Source organism: Mytilus californianus, unplaced genomic scaffold, assembly GCF_021869535.1.
Source record: "Mytilus californianus isolate M0D057914Y unplaced genomic scaffold, xbMytCali1.0.p SCAF_6, whole genome shotgun sequence".
Classification (NCBI taxonomy): domain Eukaryota; kingdom Metazoa; phylum Mollusca; class Bivalvia; order Mytilida; family Mytilidae; genus Mytilus; species Mytilus californianus.
The window spans coordinates 13,697,377-13,714,870 of record NW_026262712.1 but is presented as its reverse complement, the minus strand read 5'-3'; the positions used below and the strand labels follow the sequence as shown (position 1 = coordinate 13,714,870).

General features: G+C 32.1%; 1 protein-coding gene across 1 annotated transcript in view; it reads right to left on the bottom strand.

The window, feature by feature from the left end:
• Window positions 1–6,691: 6,691 nt before the first annotated feature.
• Window positions 6,692–17,494, bottom strand: part of LOC127706496 (UHRF1-binding protein 1-like) — a 73,220-nt gene continuing 62,417 nt past the window's right edge. Inside the window, exon 18 of the mRNA XM_052211147.1 lies at window positions 6,692–16,339. Coding sequence (XP_052067107.1) covers window positions 15,852–16,339 — 488 coding nt within the window. The 3' untranslated portion in view covers window positions 6,692–15,851. The remainder of the gene's footprint in view (window positions 16,340–17,494) is intronic.

The following is a 17,494-nucleotide window of genomic DNA, read 5'->3' as shown; positions in this document are numbered from 1 at the left end:
TTTCGGTCTTATTTATTGATTACAATAATAATAAGATGACCTTTATAATTCAAATGAAAGAGATCGAATAGTACGTATGTGCGTATGGTATAATTAAGCAAACTTAAAGATCACCAATAAGTTTCTGTTTGTTCTGTAAGGATTTTATGTACAATTAAGTTACTTTGAAACTGCTATCCTTTGACTTGCTAAATTCATTTTGTTTCAAATATACTAGAAGTTTTTCTTTCGTTCAAGAAAACTATTTGTTTCTGTCATATATATCTTCAAAAAGTGAAATAACAAAAAAAACCGAACTCCAAGGAAAATTCAAAACGGAAAGTTATCTTATCAAATGGCAAAATCAAAAGCTCAAACACATCAAACGAATGGAAAACAACTGTCATATTCCTGACTTGGTACAGGCATTTCCTTATGTAAAAAATGATGGATTAAACCTGGTTTTATAGCTAGCTAAACCTCTCACTTGTATGACAGTCACAAACAATTCGGCCTTGTCCTCACTTATTGTTAAATCACTGCAGGCAACAATAGTGTATCAAAGTTCCAATTTCATAAGATTAAGACACATCAAAGTTACAAACTAAAACTGAGGGAATTGCATGAACTCCAAAAAAAATTTAAAAAAATGGATGCGTCGAAATATATTAATAAAGGCAATAGTAGTATACCTCTTTTCAATAGTCATAAATCGATTTAACTGAAACAAATCCGGGTCACAAACCAAAACTGAGGGAAACACATCAACTATCAGAGGAAACAAAACGGAACAACAGAAACACTGAACTGCTACAAAAACAAACGCCAACATACATAGAAACGGACTATGTGATAACAACTGCCATATTCCTGACTTGGTACAGGACATTTTAAGAAAAAGTAGTGAGTTATATAAACAATTCTCTTATTTTAATTTATATTTAGCTCTCCTGGCACAAAGGGCCAAACGAGATTTTTTCATTACTTGGCGTCCGTCGTCCGTCGTCTGTCGTCGTCGTCATCATCGTTCGTTAACTTTTACAAAAATCTTCTTCTCTAAAAACTACTAGGGCCAAATTTAACCAAACTTGGCCACAATCATCATCGGGGTTTCTGGTTTAAAATGTGTCCGATGACCACGCCAGCCAACCAACATGGCCAATATGGTTATATATATGATATAGAGGTAAAATGTATGTTTTGTCTATTATCTAGAAAACTGTCATCAAAAGAGATAATTTGACGACAGAAATGTTCAGATTGTTGAGATCTACTTACTGTCTTTTTACATCAAAACTGTCAGACCACTTTTTATATGTTTTATTGCCCTTAAATTTCGAATTTAACCCTTTTTTCCATTTTTGCCTACTATCTTGAAAACTACAATTATAGATATATATTGCGATACTGACCATAACTTGAGGGAAAGAATTATTTTTTGGAATAAGGGAAAGGGGGAGGTGAAAAAAATTGGAGAGGGACAATTTTTCTCATTTCAGATTTCAGAAATTAAAAGAAAATTTCTTCAATATTTTTTTTTGGGTGGTTAGTATTCAACAGCATAGGGTATTGCACAAACGCAAAAAAAACAGGGTATTTTTTTTGGGGGGAAAGGGGGGGGGGGGGGATCAATTCGCATAGTGTATTGCACAAAAGCAAAATATTGAATATAAATTCAAATCATATAACCAATTTGAAGTTCTTTGACTACAGTTATTCTGTGTCAGAAACCTATTATGTGTCAAAAATTTAATTACAATCCAAATTCAGACCTGTATCAAGCATGAATAGTGTGTCCATTTTGGCCCCAACTTTTCAGGGTTGGACATCTGCGGTCGTATACAGCTGCGCTCAGCGAAGCAATTTATTCATATTTATATTCACCTGAAATGCCAGCGGAGGCAGTACCTATGTGCTTGTTGTCTACTGTGACAAAAGTTGCATAATGCAAAACATAGGGGATTACTATCCTGCAGCAGCGATGTAAACTATTTGTATAAAGCTTTTTCAGAGGGTAGAAGATCTGGAGGCTTCATACCTTTTATAGAGATGCCTTATTTTTCAAAGTTTCCGTCTGTCATATGTTTGTTGTCCTTGATCTCATTTCATGGTTCAGCGACTAATTAGAATTTAGTTTTTAGCTCACCTGGCCCAAAGGACCAAGTGAACTTTTCTTATCACTTGGTATCCATCGTCGTCCTCATCCTCGTCTGTTTAACTTTTACAAAAATCTTTACCACCGAAACAACGGGTCCAAATTTAATCAAACTTGGCCACCATCATCATTGGGGTATCTAGTTTAAAAAAGGTGTCCGATGACCTTGCCTTCAAACAAGATAAGTCGACATGGCTAAAAATAGAACATAGGGATAAAATTCAAGTTTTATGAAAATAAGGAGATGTGGTATGATTGCCAATGAGTCAATTATCCACCAAAGTTCCAATGAAGTGGATGTAAGCAATTATAGGCAACTGTACAGCCTTCAACAATGAGAAAACCCATACTGTATAGTCGGCGTTACAACTAAGGGCCTAATTTATAACAAAACAATTTACAAAAAGCAAATATGACACACATGAACCAACGACAACCACTTGACTTGGGACAGGCACATAAAGAATGTGGCAGGGTTAAACATGTTTGTGAGCGCTCAATCCTGCTCTAACCTGGGACAGAGGTGTTATAGCACAACATAAGAATCAGTTGAAAATGGCTATTTTTTTGGAAAACCGCTAGGAATAAAGAAAATCTGACAGGGGGCAAAAATGATGTAGATGTTGAGCTCTACATAGTGTCCATTTAGTCAAAACTGTCAGATGACTTCTTATAGGAGCTGTTGCCCTTGAATGATGAATTTTACCCGTTTTTTAATTTTTTGCCTTTCATCTCGAAAATTATAATAGATGGAAACAAACTTTATTTAGCAAAAATGATCAGCAAGACAAGATCTTCCAATAACTCCACATGACCAAAATCAGTAATTGACATTTAATGAGATTTTTATCAATTTTTTGGCGTTATTGCCTAATATCCAAATATGGTAGTATAGCTTAAATCTTCAGTCAAATCCTTATTAGAGTTATTGCCCTTTAATGACGATTTTTTCCAATTCTTTTGCGTTTTTGCCTAATCATGAACATGACCAATATCTTTAATCGACTCCTTATTATAGTTCTTGCCTTTTAATGACGATTTTCCCCCTTTTTCCCATTTATGTCTGTTATCTTGAAAACTGTTATAGATAGATAGAAACTTTAAATAGCACAACTGATCAGCATTTCAAGATCTACAAATAAACTGTATGGCCGAAATCGTCAGTTGATTTTTATGCCCCCACCGCTAGGCGCCGGGGGCATTAAGTGTTACCCTTATCCGTCCGTACGTCCGTCCTGTCCGTCCCGTACGTCCCAAAATTGGTTTCTGTTCTCTAACTTTAGTTTGCCTCAACCAAATGTTATAAAACTTACACACGATGCTTATTACCACAAAATACAGATCAAGTTCGAAATTGGGTAGCGTCACTTTTATCGTGCATGAGTTATGCCCCTTTATAAATGGAAAAATGGCTAAATCTGTCGTTTCCGTTCTCTAACTTTAGTTTGCCTCAACCAAATGTTATAAAACTTATACACAATGCTTATAATCACAAAAAAACGGTCTTAATAACGTGAATCCTGCATCTGTATGTGGAAGTTGACTCATGCATATTTACAAGCGGGGGTATCTGTGGCCCATAGAAACATTCTCCATTTATTTTTGTCAACATGACTGTAATTTTCAGTTAACTCTTAATAGAGATATTCCCCTTTAATGATGATTTTTACTAAAAAGTGGCTATTGTTGAAGATGCAGGTGAGCAACCAAGGCTCATTAGCGCCTCTAGTTTTGTCATGTGAATTTTTCACTCATAATGAGTAATAGGATAACTATATTTGTTATATGGGTTCCTTGCAAGAAAAATTCACATGACAAAATTAGAGGCGCTAATGAGCCTTGGTTGCTCACCTGCATCTTCAACAATAGCCACTTTTTAGTAAAAATCATCATTAATGGGAAATAACTATATTAAGAGTTAACTGAAAATTACAGTCATGTTGACAAAAATAAATGGAGAATGTTTCTATGGGCCACAGATGCCCCCGCTTGTAAATATGCATGAGTCATCTTCCACATACAGATGCAGGATTCACGTTATTGAGACCGTTTTTTGTGATTATAAGCAATGTGTATAAGTTTCATAACATTTGGTTGAGGCAAACTAAAGTTAGAGAACGGAAACGACAGATTTAGCAATTTTTCCATTTATAAAGGGGCATAACTCATGCACGATAGAAGTGACGCCACCCAATTTCGAACTTGATCTGTATTTTGTGATAATAAGCATTGCGTATAAGTTTTATAACATTTGGTTGAGGCAAACTAAAGTTAGAGAACGGAAACCAATTTCGGGACGTACGGAACGAACAGTACGGACGGACGGACGGACGGACGGATAAGGGTAACACTTAATGCCCCGGCGCCGAGCGGTGGGGGCATAAAAATCAACTGACGATTTCGGCCATACAGTTTATTTTGAGATCTTGTATTGCTAATCAGTTGTGCTATTTAAAGTTTCTATCCATCTATTACAGTTTTCAAGATAACAGGCATAAATGGGAAAAAAGGGGAAAATCGTCATTAAAAGGCAAGAACTATAATAAGGAGTCGATTAAAGATATTGGTCATGTTGACTTATCTGTAGAGCTTGTCTTATAAATCATTATTGCTTTTAAAGTTTCTATCAATATATTATAGTTTGCAAGATATTAGGCAATAACGCAAAAAAATTGGTAAAAAATCTCATTAAATGGCAACTACTGATTTTGGTCATGTGGAGTAATTGGTAGATCTTGTCTTGCTGATCAGTTTTGCTAAATAAAGTTTGTTTCCATCTATTATAATTTTCGAGATAAAAGGCAAAAAATTAAAAAACGGGTAAAATTCATCATTCAAGGGCAACAGCTCCTATAAGAAGTCATCTGACAGTTTTGACTAAATGGACAATATGTAGAGCTCAACAATTACATCATGTTTGCCCCCTGTCAGATTTTCTTTATTTATAGCGGTTTTCCAAAAAAAAATAGCCATTTTCAACTGATTCTTATGTTGTGCTATAACACCTCTGTCCCAGGTTAGAGCAGGGTTGGGCGCTCACAAACATGTTTAACCCTGCCACATTCTTTATGTGCCTGTCCCAAGTCAAGTGGTTGTCGTTGGTTCATGTGTGTCATATTTGCTTTTTGTAAATTTTGTTATAAATTAGGCCCTTATTTGTATAGCCGACTATACAGTATGGGTTTTCTTATTGTTGAAGGCTGTACAGTTGCCTATAATTGCTTACATCCACTTCATTGGAACTTTGGTGGATAATTGACTCATTGGCAATCATACCACATCTCCTTATTTTCATAAAACTTGAATTTTATCCCTATGTTCTATTTTTAGCCATGTCGACTTATCTTGTTTGAAGGCAAGGTCATCGGACACCTTTTTTAAACTAGATACCCCAATGATGATGGTGGCCAAGTTTGGTTACATTTGGACCCGTAGTTTCGGTGGTAAAGATTTTTGTAAAAGTTAAACAGACGAGGATGAGGACGACGATGGACACCAAGTGATAAGAAAAGTGCACTTGGTCCTTTGGGCCAGGTGAGCTAAAAACTAAATTCTAATTAGTCGCTGAACCATGAAAATGAGATCAAGGACAACAAACATATGACAGACGGAAACTTTGTAAAATAAGGCATCTCTATGAAAGGTATGAAGCCTCCAGATCTTCTACCCTCTGAAAAAGCTTTATACAAATAGTTTACATCGGTGCTGCAGGATAGTAATCCCCTATGTTTTGCATTATGCAACTTTTGTCACAGTAGACAAAAAGCACATAGGTACTGCATCCGCTGGCATTTCAGGTGAATATAAATATGAATAAATTGCTTCGCTGAGCGCAGCTGTATACGACCGCAGATGTCCAACCCCGAAAAGTTGGGGCCAAAATGGACACACTATTCATGCTTGATACAGGTCTGAATTTGGATTGTAATTAAATTTTTGACACGTAATAGGTTTCTGACACAGAATAACTGTAGTCAAAGAACTTCAAATTGGTTATATGATTTGAATTTATATTCAATATTTTGCTTTTGTGCAATACACTATGCGAATTGACCCGAAATAACATTGTTATTTATATTGATTTGGATTTTGATTTGGATAACCTCCCTTACACTGCTTTTAAATTGTCTCAATTGTCCTTTAACCAGAAAAACCCTTGTCTTTCCCCTTTTTTTGCCCCTAATTCCTAAATGGTTTGAGCCATAAACCCGCAAAGTCAATCCTAACCATCCCTTTGTAGTATGGAAACTTGTGGTATAATTTCAGAGAGATTCATACACTTTAACACAAGTTATTGTCTGGAAACTACAAAAATGCTTATTTGGGCCCCTTTTTTGGCCCCTAATTCCTAAACAGTTGGGACCATAACCCCCAAAATCAATCCCAACCTTCCTTTACTAGTTATAAACCTTGTGTTAAAATTTTATTGATTTCTATTTACTTATACTAAAGTTATTATCCAGAAACCATCTGTCTTCGGACGACGCTGACGGCGACTACAAAGTGATACCAATATACCGCCAAAAAATTTTTGGTCGTATAAAAAACAAGATGAAGTAAAGGTGAAAAATTTATTTCTATACCTATAACATAATTATGTATGGTGGCACAAATCCTGGTACAACAATCAACAAAACAAAGCACTATAAATAATAAAGAAATCTTTCAATTTTAAATTGATTGGCATATACAAAACTGATACAATATCATGAATAATTTCTTAATTATAGACTGATTAAAAACTTAAACCTGACTTTACTGTATAATATTTTATATATCAGGAAGCATGCTATTCACATCAAAGGTTTCTAAAACTGTCAATCATAAAAGTATTGAAACACATTCTTCTTGTGTTCAGTTTCTTAGATGGCAAACCAAAGTTACATATAAAGGTTTAGTGTCAGTAAAACTTACTTAATTCTTTAACTGTAAATGCAAAAAAAAAATTCAATTTGATTAAGGGTGTATTGTGGTAAAATCTAAAATTTAAAAAGCTTTCGTCAAACAGTACTTTCAATAACAAATCTGTTTTTCTACGTTTTATTCTGTTGTGTACCCTTTAATGGGCCTTTAGGCTGACCACATTTGTTTATAGGTAAAATCTGATTTTTCACATGCTTGTTAGACTTTTTCAGCTTTGTTATGTTACAAGTTCATTCAGGCCTTTAAACCCATCACCGGTAGCATGGTTTCCCTTTAATAAAGAAAGTTTCTGGCATGTCTAGCTAAGGCTAATACTACACTTTTTTTCTGTTTTTAGGAGATTTCAATGTTGTTTGGGTAACACATCTTATTATTAAATAGAACTATGTAGACCTGCTCTTTTATTCAGTTATATGAATATGGGCAGGTTTCAAAGAAAATTTTGTCAGACCAATAAAAGTTCAACTTCTTGCAAAAAAAAATAAATTATTGTGAAAAAAACTTTTAAATTGGGGTCAAAACACATATTTTTTGTATTTTATAAACCGAATGTACTATATTCCTGAAAAAAATGTCAACCTATTTTTTGGTGAAAACTGAAGATACTGCTGCTTTAAAGATCACACTGATAGTATTTTACTTTTAACTTTCATTGTTATTTTATGCTATATTAAATTTTTTTTATCGTTTTTAATAACAAGTTAGACTACTTCACAGCAAAATTATCTGTAAGTGATAAACAAAACAGTTTTAATCTTTCATACATTCATGAAGGTTGTTGATATATAGTTTTTGCACAAATACCTTTTAAATTACATTTTGTTTGTTGTAGTTAGTTTGCAGAAATACATGACAATTTATTTAGTTTTTGGGTATAAGGTACATTTAATATATGAAACAGACATAATTCACCATTTGAGATCAAATATCTGAACAAATAACATAAATAGACAACTCATTTACTAAATTATCTAAAAGAATCTGCCCATAACAATAAAAGTAACAATTTGAAAAATAAACGAACAGACGATTTTAATCTTGAACAGTGTCAGGACTGTAAGATATCTGATTCTTTTCAAGGTCTAATAACACCAATAACAATATAAGATTTTTTTGCATATTCTTAATTATTGTGAATTCCAGAACCCTCATCCCCCCCCCCCCCCTCCCCCAAAAAAAAAAAAAGATTTCACAGTGCCAGATTCTGTCAGACTGCCACTTAAAAAAGACAAGCATATAAATAATTGCATAATACATATAATAAATGAGACTAGAAATTAACAAATAACAAAGAAAACAATTATATAAAAAGCAAACAAAAGCAAGCAATGCATAAATGAAAACTATTATGAGCCTCTATAAATGTATACATATAACACTATAAAGTTATGGATTTCTTAATCATATTAGCCTCAACATATAATACAGATGAGTCATTCCAGTTGTAATGCTTTGTTTCTCAGAGCTTTTCGTTTCTAAATGAACCATTTCATTGTACAAGCATTGACAGAACACTGGAAACATAGACACCCTTGTAAATATGGAATATGATTTTTAATAAAAGGTTTGTTCACCATCAAAAATCTCAGCATGAATCCATAATAACTTTAAAACAAGGAATTATTTGAATTTTAAATAATTTTGAATTCTGAAAAATTGATAAAGAATGTATGATAAAAACTAACTCAAATGTAGAATAATCATTTTAATCCTAATAAAACCAATACTGTAAACTTTATATGAAAATGCAGCAAAGTCATGTTAAAAACATCAATATGATGGTACAACATATACTGTAAATTCAGAAATGTTTACTTAAATTTATCATTGCAATTGTTGAAAATTTGACCAAAATGTGAAATCAATAAATGTGACTTCATGAAATGCTACAATCAAATAATGCTATCAAAATTTAAAATGCAAGATTTTATTTTTGCGAAACCTATAATCCCGTAACAATTTTGGCAATAACAAAAACATCATTTCTGAGTTTATAGTATATGAAAATGTAACATACACATGAATAATGGTGAAATGATCATAATATGCTTTAGAGTTCAAATTCAACTACTGTAAATAAAACAAAATTACAGTATGGCTGAGATTTTTCTTTACTGTATTTCAAACATACAATAGAACTGTTGGTGGAATACAGGTAGAAATATCCTGTAGACGAAATTTTGAAACTATATTATGAATAACCAACAAATAAAAAAATTGTTTTTATAAGAGCTTTACATATACAATTGAATAAAGTAAACCTTTTTACAAAAATGGTACAATACCCATTGCAAAACTAAGGACTATTCTTTCAAAAGAAATAAGCACAGCAAACCATCATGCATAAAGCAACCTTGACATTTGTTTTAAATACATGTAATTGTCAATGCCTACACTATAAACAGGTATGCAAATCAAATCAAATATGTCCAGTCAAATCACTTATTTAATAATGATTTGATTACATTTTGTTCAAATAAATGTTTAATTAGATGAACTCTTTCCATGCATGGTTAACAACTATATCTAAAATTATGTGGTACTCTTTATATGAATGAAATAAATGGGGAATGTGACCCATCAGATGATGCCCCTGCCTGCATATCACATTATAAAGGGACATAACTCAAGAACTGTAAAAGTGACGCTACCAAAATTTGAACGATCTGAGTTTTGTGGTAATAAGCATTGTTTATAAGTTTCATAGCATTTGGTTGAGGCAAACTAAAGTTAGAGAACAGAAACCAATATTTCAGCAATTTTTCCATTTGTAAAGGGGCATAACTCTAGAATTGTAAAAGTGACGCCACCAAAATTCAAAATTGATCTGTGTCTTGCGGTAATAAGCATTGTGTATAAGTTTCATAACATTTGGTTGAGGCAAACTAAAGTTAGAGAATGGAAACGAAAAATTCAGCATTTTTTCCATTTGTACAGGGTCATAACTCTAGAACGGTAAAATTGACGCCACCATTCATCTGTGTTTTGTGGTAATAAGCATTGTGTATAAATTTCATAACATTTGGTTGAGGCAAACTACAGTTAGAGAACGGAAACCAATTTTGGAACGTACAGACGGACAGACGTACATACGTATAGACGGACAAGGGTAAAACTGAATGCCTCCTCCGCTACGGATGGGGCATAAAAAACAAGAATTTTACTTCTGCTGTTGCCAAAACCTTTTGCAACTTCCCTGGACACTGATTTTCAAACTGCGACATTGTAAATTAAAAAAAGAACTTCTGTTTTCCTGGCACAAATTTTTTTTAATTGGTGAAAAAGAAATTTCTAAATATCGTCTATAAAAAAATGATCTACATATTTATGAATTTTTATGTACCACTAGTCCTTTGTCTGGAATGTTAAGTATTGAATTGATGTACCTGGTAAATATTTTTCAAACTTCGATGTAATGTGAATTTTGCTAACAACACAATTCTTTTTCCTTCAATATGAATATGCATGATATATTAACTACACACTATTTAGTAAGCAACAATCAATTAATCAATCTATCTAACTCAGACTAGCACTCATTTATAAAACTTATTTCAGCAATCACTAAGCAGCAACAGCTAATTATGAATAACTAAGAAAATTAACAATTAAGATATTTACATCAAATTATAAATTGTTCATAAATTGTTACATCAAACTAACATGTTGGACATGAGAAAAAGTTTTTCAAATTAAATGTACATAGTACATATAACTAATGGAATTGTAATGCTATGAAATATAGAGATCATTTCACAAACCAACAAATTCAGCGAAATAAAAGGGGGATAAAATGGAACTTTCTTACACCTTTAAAATTTCTCAATTTGCGAAGATATCCAACTTATGTTTTGGATGAAAGATCAAAATAACATTGCAAATAGTGTCAAACATTACAATTGATAGGAAAACAAAGGATATGGGGTATCCACCCATGACACAAATTCAGTACATTCAAAGCAAAAAAACACACACAAAAAAAGCAAAGGAACAGTGTGTTTATTGCTGTTCATTTATCATACCTGTAACAATAATAGCTATAAATGATAAATTTAACAAATCACACTTGAACTACCATAATTTCTAAATGAATTTTTTTTAGAAAGATTAAAACAAATGCTTATAAATAGAAGAACTTCCTAGACTTAGAAGATGAATTTTGTACCAAAATCATGTGTATTTAGGATGAACAAGAATGTGTCCATAGTACACGGATGGCCCACTCGCACTATCATTTTCTATGTTCAGTGGTCCGTGAAATTGGGGTCAAAACTCTAATTTGGCATTAAAATTAGAAAGATCATATCATAGGGAACAGGTGTACTGAGTTTCAAGTTGATAGGACTTCAACTTCATCAAAAACTACCTTGACCAAAAACTTTAACCTGAAGCGGGACAGACGGACGAACAAACGAACAGACAGACGAACGAACGGACAAACAGACTGAAAAACATAATGCCCCTAGGTGGGGCATAATAAAAATGATTATTGGTAAAAAGATACATAAATCCATACATAATTATAAAAATATATACTGAGGTTTTGAATTTCTATGGCATATAATTATAAACAAAAACTAACAATAGTTTTCATTTTCATTTGAAATCACAATTCAATAAAAGCAGTGAAAAAGTACTACTTCGTGTTTGCACATTTCTCTTGTTTTCCTGCGAATCTGTAACATCAGAACTTATTACCCATGAGTTTTTTTCCTGACAGCAAGGAAGAGCAAAATAGAATAAGGGTACCCTTTTTCTCCAAATATCTGCATGCAGTATAATATAATGATGCCATTGATCAGTTCAAAATCATTTTATTATCATCATTTTCTTAAACTTTCATTTAATCTTTTTGTATAATAATTTTCCATCACAAGATACTCAGTCAAGTATAGTGAGAATGTGAAGACGTCACAAGCCAAACATCATCGAGGTTGCCTAGGATATAGAGATAAACAGCTTATCTATGGTCTTTCAAACTGAAGGACTACATTTCTTCTGAGTGCTACTGCCCTTCCAAGATATTGTAGAAGAAAAACTCTTTTTCATTTTCAGAATTATAGACAGTCCATAAATCTTTTTAAATCTTTGAATAACTTACTATGGTAAGTTCATCTTGGAAATTATTCACCAATACCAATGCAATTATCCTACAGTGTCACATATAAGCACTGAAGAAAATCATTTGAAATTAGGTGGAAAAGCATTTCCACATTTATAACATACATTATTTTCAAAAGAAAACCCAGCCTAGAAACATGAGAACTTGAACATTAATGCCTTTTGCCTAAAACCAAAATATCACAGATAACATAAATATGAGACCTCTAAATAACTACTAACAAATAATATTTGAGCAGCATATGAGATACTGGTAAGTCCTATTATATTATTTATCATGACAATAGTTATGAAATCTTATAATCCTACATCCTGTTGATACTTGTTTTTTGTATTGCACAAGGTCATACTTTTCTTACACTGTTTATGAATGCTTTACAATTAATCTGTTGGATGTGTACTAATTGATATTTTAGTTGGGGAAAACATATTTTTGCTTTTACGGACCTACTCTTTTTGTATTTACCTTGGAGTTCGTTATTTTTGTTATACTTTTTTCGCTGCTGACAATTAACAGATACTGTGGATTCATTTATTTCCGTGGGTACCAATTTTCGTGGATTGAGGAAAAAATGTATGTTTTGGGATATTTGATTTCCTGGTTTTGCAAAAATCTGCAAACAAGCCTTTGGAAAATATGTATTTCGTTGACCATTTAAATTCAAAGTTCACCATAACCCACGAAATCCACCAAAAATTGGTATCCCATGACTAATAATGAATCTTCAGTATAAATAAACGAAAAGGAAGGAGACCATGAGATCAACAACAATCAAAACTTAAAGGGAGACAGAAAATACAAAAGCTATATGAAAAAAGTCACAAGGTTCCACAGGCAAAAGACAAATAATGATCCACAAACAATCACACAGAAAATAACAGACTAAGCAATATGAACTCCAAAGAGTGGGGGTTGAATGTATGTTCTCTGGTGGAGTAACATTTCCTGATCCACTTCTGGAACTTATTAAGTTGAAAATGGCATGTTAATCCAGTGATAGGTCATATTTTGTAGTAAGTCATGACTATGGGAGGACAATATGATTGTGACTAATCATGATTATGTAAATAGAAAATATTTGCTCTCATTTGTGACTGATGCTCCTTCATGGTCAGGGTATATTGTAAGACTTAAAATATAAAAACTCTTATGTGAAAAAGTGGCATAAGTTATATAAACAGAACATATAGAAAAAAAGTTTCCATCACATACAACCTGATTATAATCAAGTTTTACTGACAGCTGATATGGTTGAAGCATGAAAATCAAATTCAGAAAAGTCCATTCTCCAATTAATGACTTTTGTTTCCAATTTTAGAACTATTTACAACCTGAAACAACTCTTCGGTATGACAAACTGTATTCCTGGATATACAAACCTTAAGGTGGTAAAAAGACTGTTATGAATTTTTCATTTTTTCTTAAGGGGTCCCAACCCATATAGAGCTATACTAATAAACTCTAACCCTAAATGGTTCTAAACCTTACCCTCACACTAGCCCTTACAGGGTGAATGCAATATAGCCCCCCACTATGACTGGGGGTATAACTAACCCTTACCCTAAACATAATACTAACACTAGCCCTGTCCTTAAATCTAACCTTAACTATCAACTTAACCCCAATGGCCAACACTAAAATATATGGACCATCAAAGTAAAAGAAGATCCCTAACGTGAGGATACCCAAATTGCACCTATTTTGATAGTTTTTTCACCTACGTTTATTTATGATCCAGACAAAAGTTTCCATTCAGTTTTTATTTTGTAGATGTATCATTATTTACTATATGGTTCTACCAATTTAATTTTGAATCCATATTGAATCATAGAAAAATGGCTTTGAACATCTCCAAAAGATCCATCATGATTCTGTAATTAGGAGTACCCAAATTGCATCCATGCTTAAATTCACATCCTTAAAAATCGAATAACAGATGTTTTGTTTTATTTCTTCAAATATTTAGAACAATTTGACATAAGTCCATGCTTACTATTCTTTTTTTAAGAAATGGATGCTTGTAATATATCTTATTTGCTCATTTTTAAAAGATGACTTTTTGTGGACATCGTATGGCGACGTTTCCGTACATTTTACTTTTTACAGTGAATACTTCATCTGTTGATATATACTGTGAACCTTTTGTGTATATTTAAATATATTTACCTATGCTGAAAGACGTGCATAATGACAAATCATAAAAATACAAATTGTTTAGTCTCTAAGAAAACTAGTAAGATTTCCGCAGCTATTTTTGCTAAATAGGTGCAATTTGGGTACTGTGACGTTAAATGTGTAATGCATTTACTTAGTCAAAATTATTGTTACACCCAACACAATATGCCACGTTATTCCCATTTAGTTTGTATAGTCAAGTACCGGTATATAGTTCTTATCAAGGCTTTGTTTCCCATTGCATATATCTCTAATATTGGAAACATAATCAGTAATTGCAATAAATTAATAAATGATTACACAGACAACAAAACAAAAATATTGACATTCAGATTGAGATATGATATAAAAAAAAGTGGAAAAATATTTTTGTTCTGAAAGGTTTAGAAATGAGCTGCGTCAGATAGTAATCGACCTTAGGCAAATAAATACAAATACATGCAGTCCGCTATATTTGATGGAGAAATTTCCATGCAAATGCTTCAACCGTTTCTAAATTTGGATATGTTGTAAGAATCTTAAAATTCAGATCAACACTGACCTTAAATGTCAGAATTTTATTTCCCAATCAGTCATAGTGTAATGCATGTATTTCGAACTAAGGTCAACTTCTATCCGATGCAGCTCAAATACTACTTTTTGCAGACCACAACATTTACATATTACATCAATACAGTAATAAAAGATTAACTATGTTTACATATTTTACACAGTCATGTGACAGTTATATATTAAATGTAAAACAAATTGCATATTATTTTTTCGTTTTAAAAACTATGTATATGATGTATGTATTTATCATTTTTATAAAACCTGTGTTTTTCTATGATGAGGGTTTCTGCAAAGATTTAGTTATATAAGTAGCTAAGGTTCCCTCTTAGAATAAAGTTTGGTTGTGGCTATATTTACAATGTAGTGAAAAAAATATCCTGGTCAACAGAACAGATGATTTGACCAAATGCAGTGAACCAAAGTTAATACATTATTTTATTTCCATTATAATTTTGTTTCATTTTTACGCTTGTTAATATTTTTGTGAATAAATAAGTTTTCTAGACAAAAGGTCCCCCTTCCCCAACTCATTCTCTTGCTTTTTTTCTAGATAGAAAGTTTTAAGAAAAGGTTGCTTTTATGGAATTCTGATTGTGGATATTCAATTTTGTGGTTTTATAGATAAGATTTTATACAAGGACTCGTCTCTTCAAGATCATCCATCACATGCCTAATAAAAAGAACTTCGTTAATTGATATACAAATGGTCGAAGTCTTTTTCTCCCTTTATGTGTGTGATTTTCACAAACAAACAAAAATTGAAAAGCAATTTTTGTTGTCACCAATTTTTGTAGGGTTAATTAACTCAAAGTTTTTCATGCTAGAATATTACTATACTGTACAAAAATAAATAATAAATGAAGCTGATATGGATAAATTAGTGAAAAGCCAAATAAATAAAACCAAAAACACAAACTCTCCTTATTGGAATGTAACTGTATTATGCTATGAAGTATTTGACAATGTGCGTTTATGGTGTAATTGTTCTGACTGCATCAACTCATCTTGCATTAATTTTAAAGTAGAGATCAAAGATTCTTTTTCCTGGTTTATATGCTTCACTTCATCTTCTAAAGACAAAACTTTTTCTTGTAATTTTAAATTTTCATTCTCAATAGCACTAATGCCCATTTCAATCTTAGAATTCGTCAGCTGTGACATTTTCGTTAAATGTTCCTCCAAGGATTTGTTCTCTTCTTGAAGAGTGTCACATTTTGTTGATAGTTCCATAGAGATTGTGTTAACTTTTTCTTGCAGTTTCAATTTCTGCAGTGACATTTCTTCCAGTAAAATTTTAAGGTTCCTATTTTCTTCTGAAATCATTTTCAATTTTTGAACAATGCTGTCGTCTGCATGATTATTCATTTCAACGTATGCATCTTCTTTGTGTTCTGCTGCTTCCTCCTCCCCATTGTCTCCTTCTTTTGTCTGACCTGCAAAATTTAATGAAACTTGATTTAAGGATGTATATATTTTTCTGACGTTTCAGTCACGTTGAAATCTCATTCTGGAATTATTTCCAAAACATGTGATACAAGTGGAAAATATCAATGAATTTAAAAAATATTATAATTATCAAACTTAACTCTGTGAAAAAATTGTGTATTTACAATAAGCAGTTTTTGAGAAATAAAATTTTCAAATTTTATTACCAATCAATTCAGTCTCATTAGCCAAAATGTTGAGAAAATGGGTGAGAGGCACAAGAAATGATTTTACCAGAAACATGTACATCCCATATCATTTTTTTCTTTTCAAATTTCTTAGATATGTATATTTTCAATCATTTTTAACAATTAAGTTATAATAATATCCTTTTTGTTCTAAAAAAAGAGAAAAATCCCAAATTTACAAAATTGACAGCATGGTAAATTTGACACGAAAAAGCAACAAAATTTTATAAAACTTTCTTATATTAACACCTACCTATAGTTTTTTAAGTTAAATTTATTCAGATTGGTCCACTTCATCTTTATTGAAAGTATGAGAAAAAGTTTAATTGTGAAACTGATTTTTTTCATGATAATAGCCAAAAAATGGGTAAAAATTGATGAAAAATGTGAAAACCATCAGAATTAGGTACTTTCAAATGGCCTTAGCAAAAAAAGAAGTGCACCACCATATGATTTTTTCTTCGCCAATTAATTTTTTACAGTCATATAAACCCAAAAATCAGCTTAAGAAAAAAAGTTTAATTCTAGAAATTTTTGGTTCCTCAGAGGTGTACATCCTTAATCAAAGGTAGGCAATTTTTTCTGGAAAATGTTAACCACAAAGTAGCACAGCCAACAACGGGTAAATTTGAATTACTAGCCAATCAGTTGTAAAATAAAAATTCTTATGCTATTCGTTAGTAATGGTTGTTTAATTTGATAGCTATATATATAGCTGACTTCATATAATTTGAATGGGTAAAATGATGGAATACTCTGTGCTTGGTGCAGATGATGTATCTGCATTTTCGTCCTGAACATGCATGAAATATTTGCCACTGGACTTTAAGCAACCTACAATCAATCAATGTGTTGGCATTCAAGTACTTTTTTCAGTCAAATTCTTTAAAATCGAAACTATATATATACCGTTTT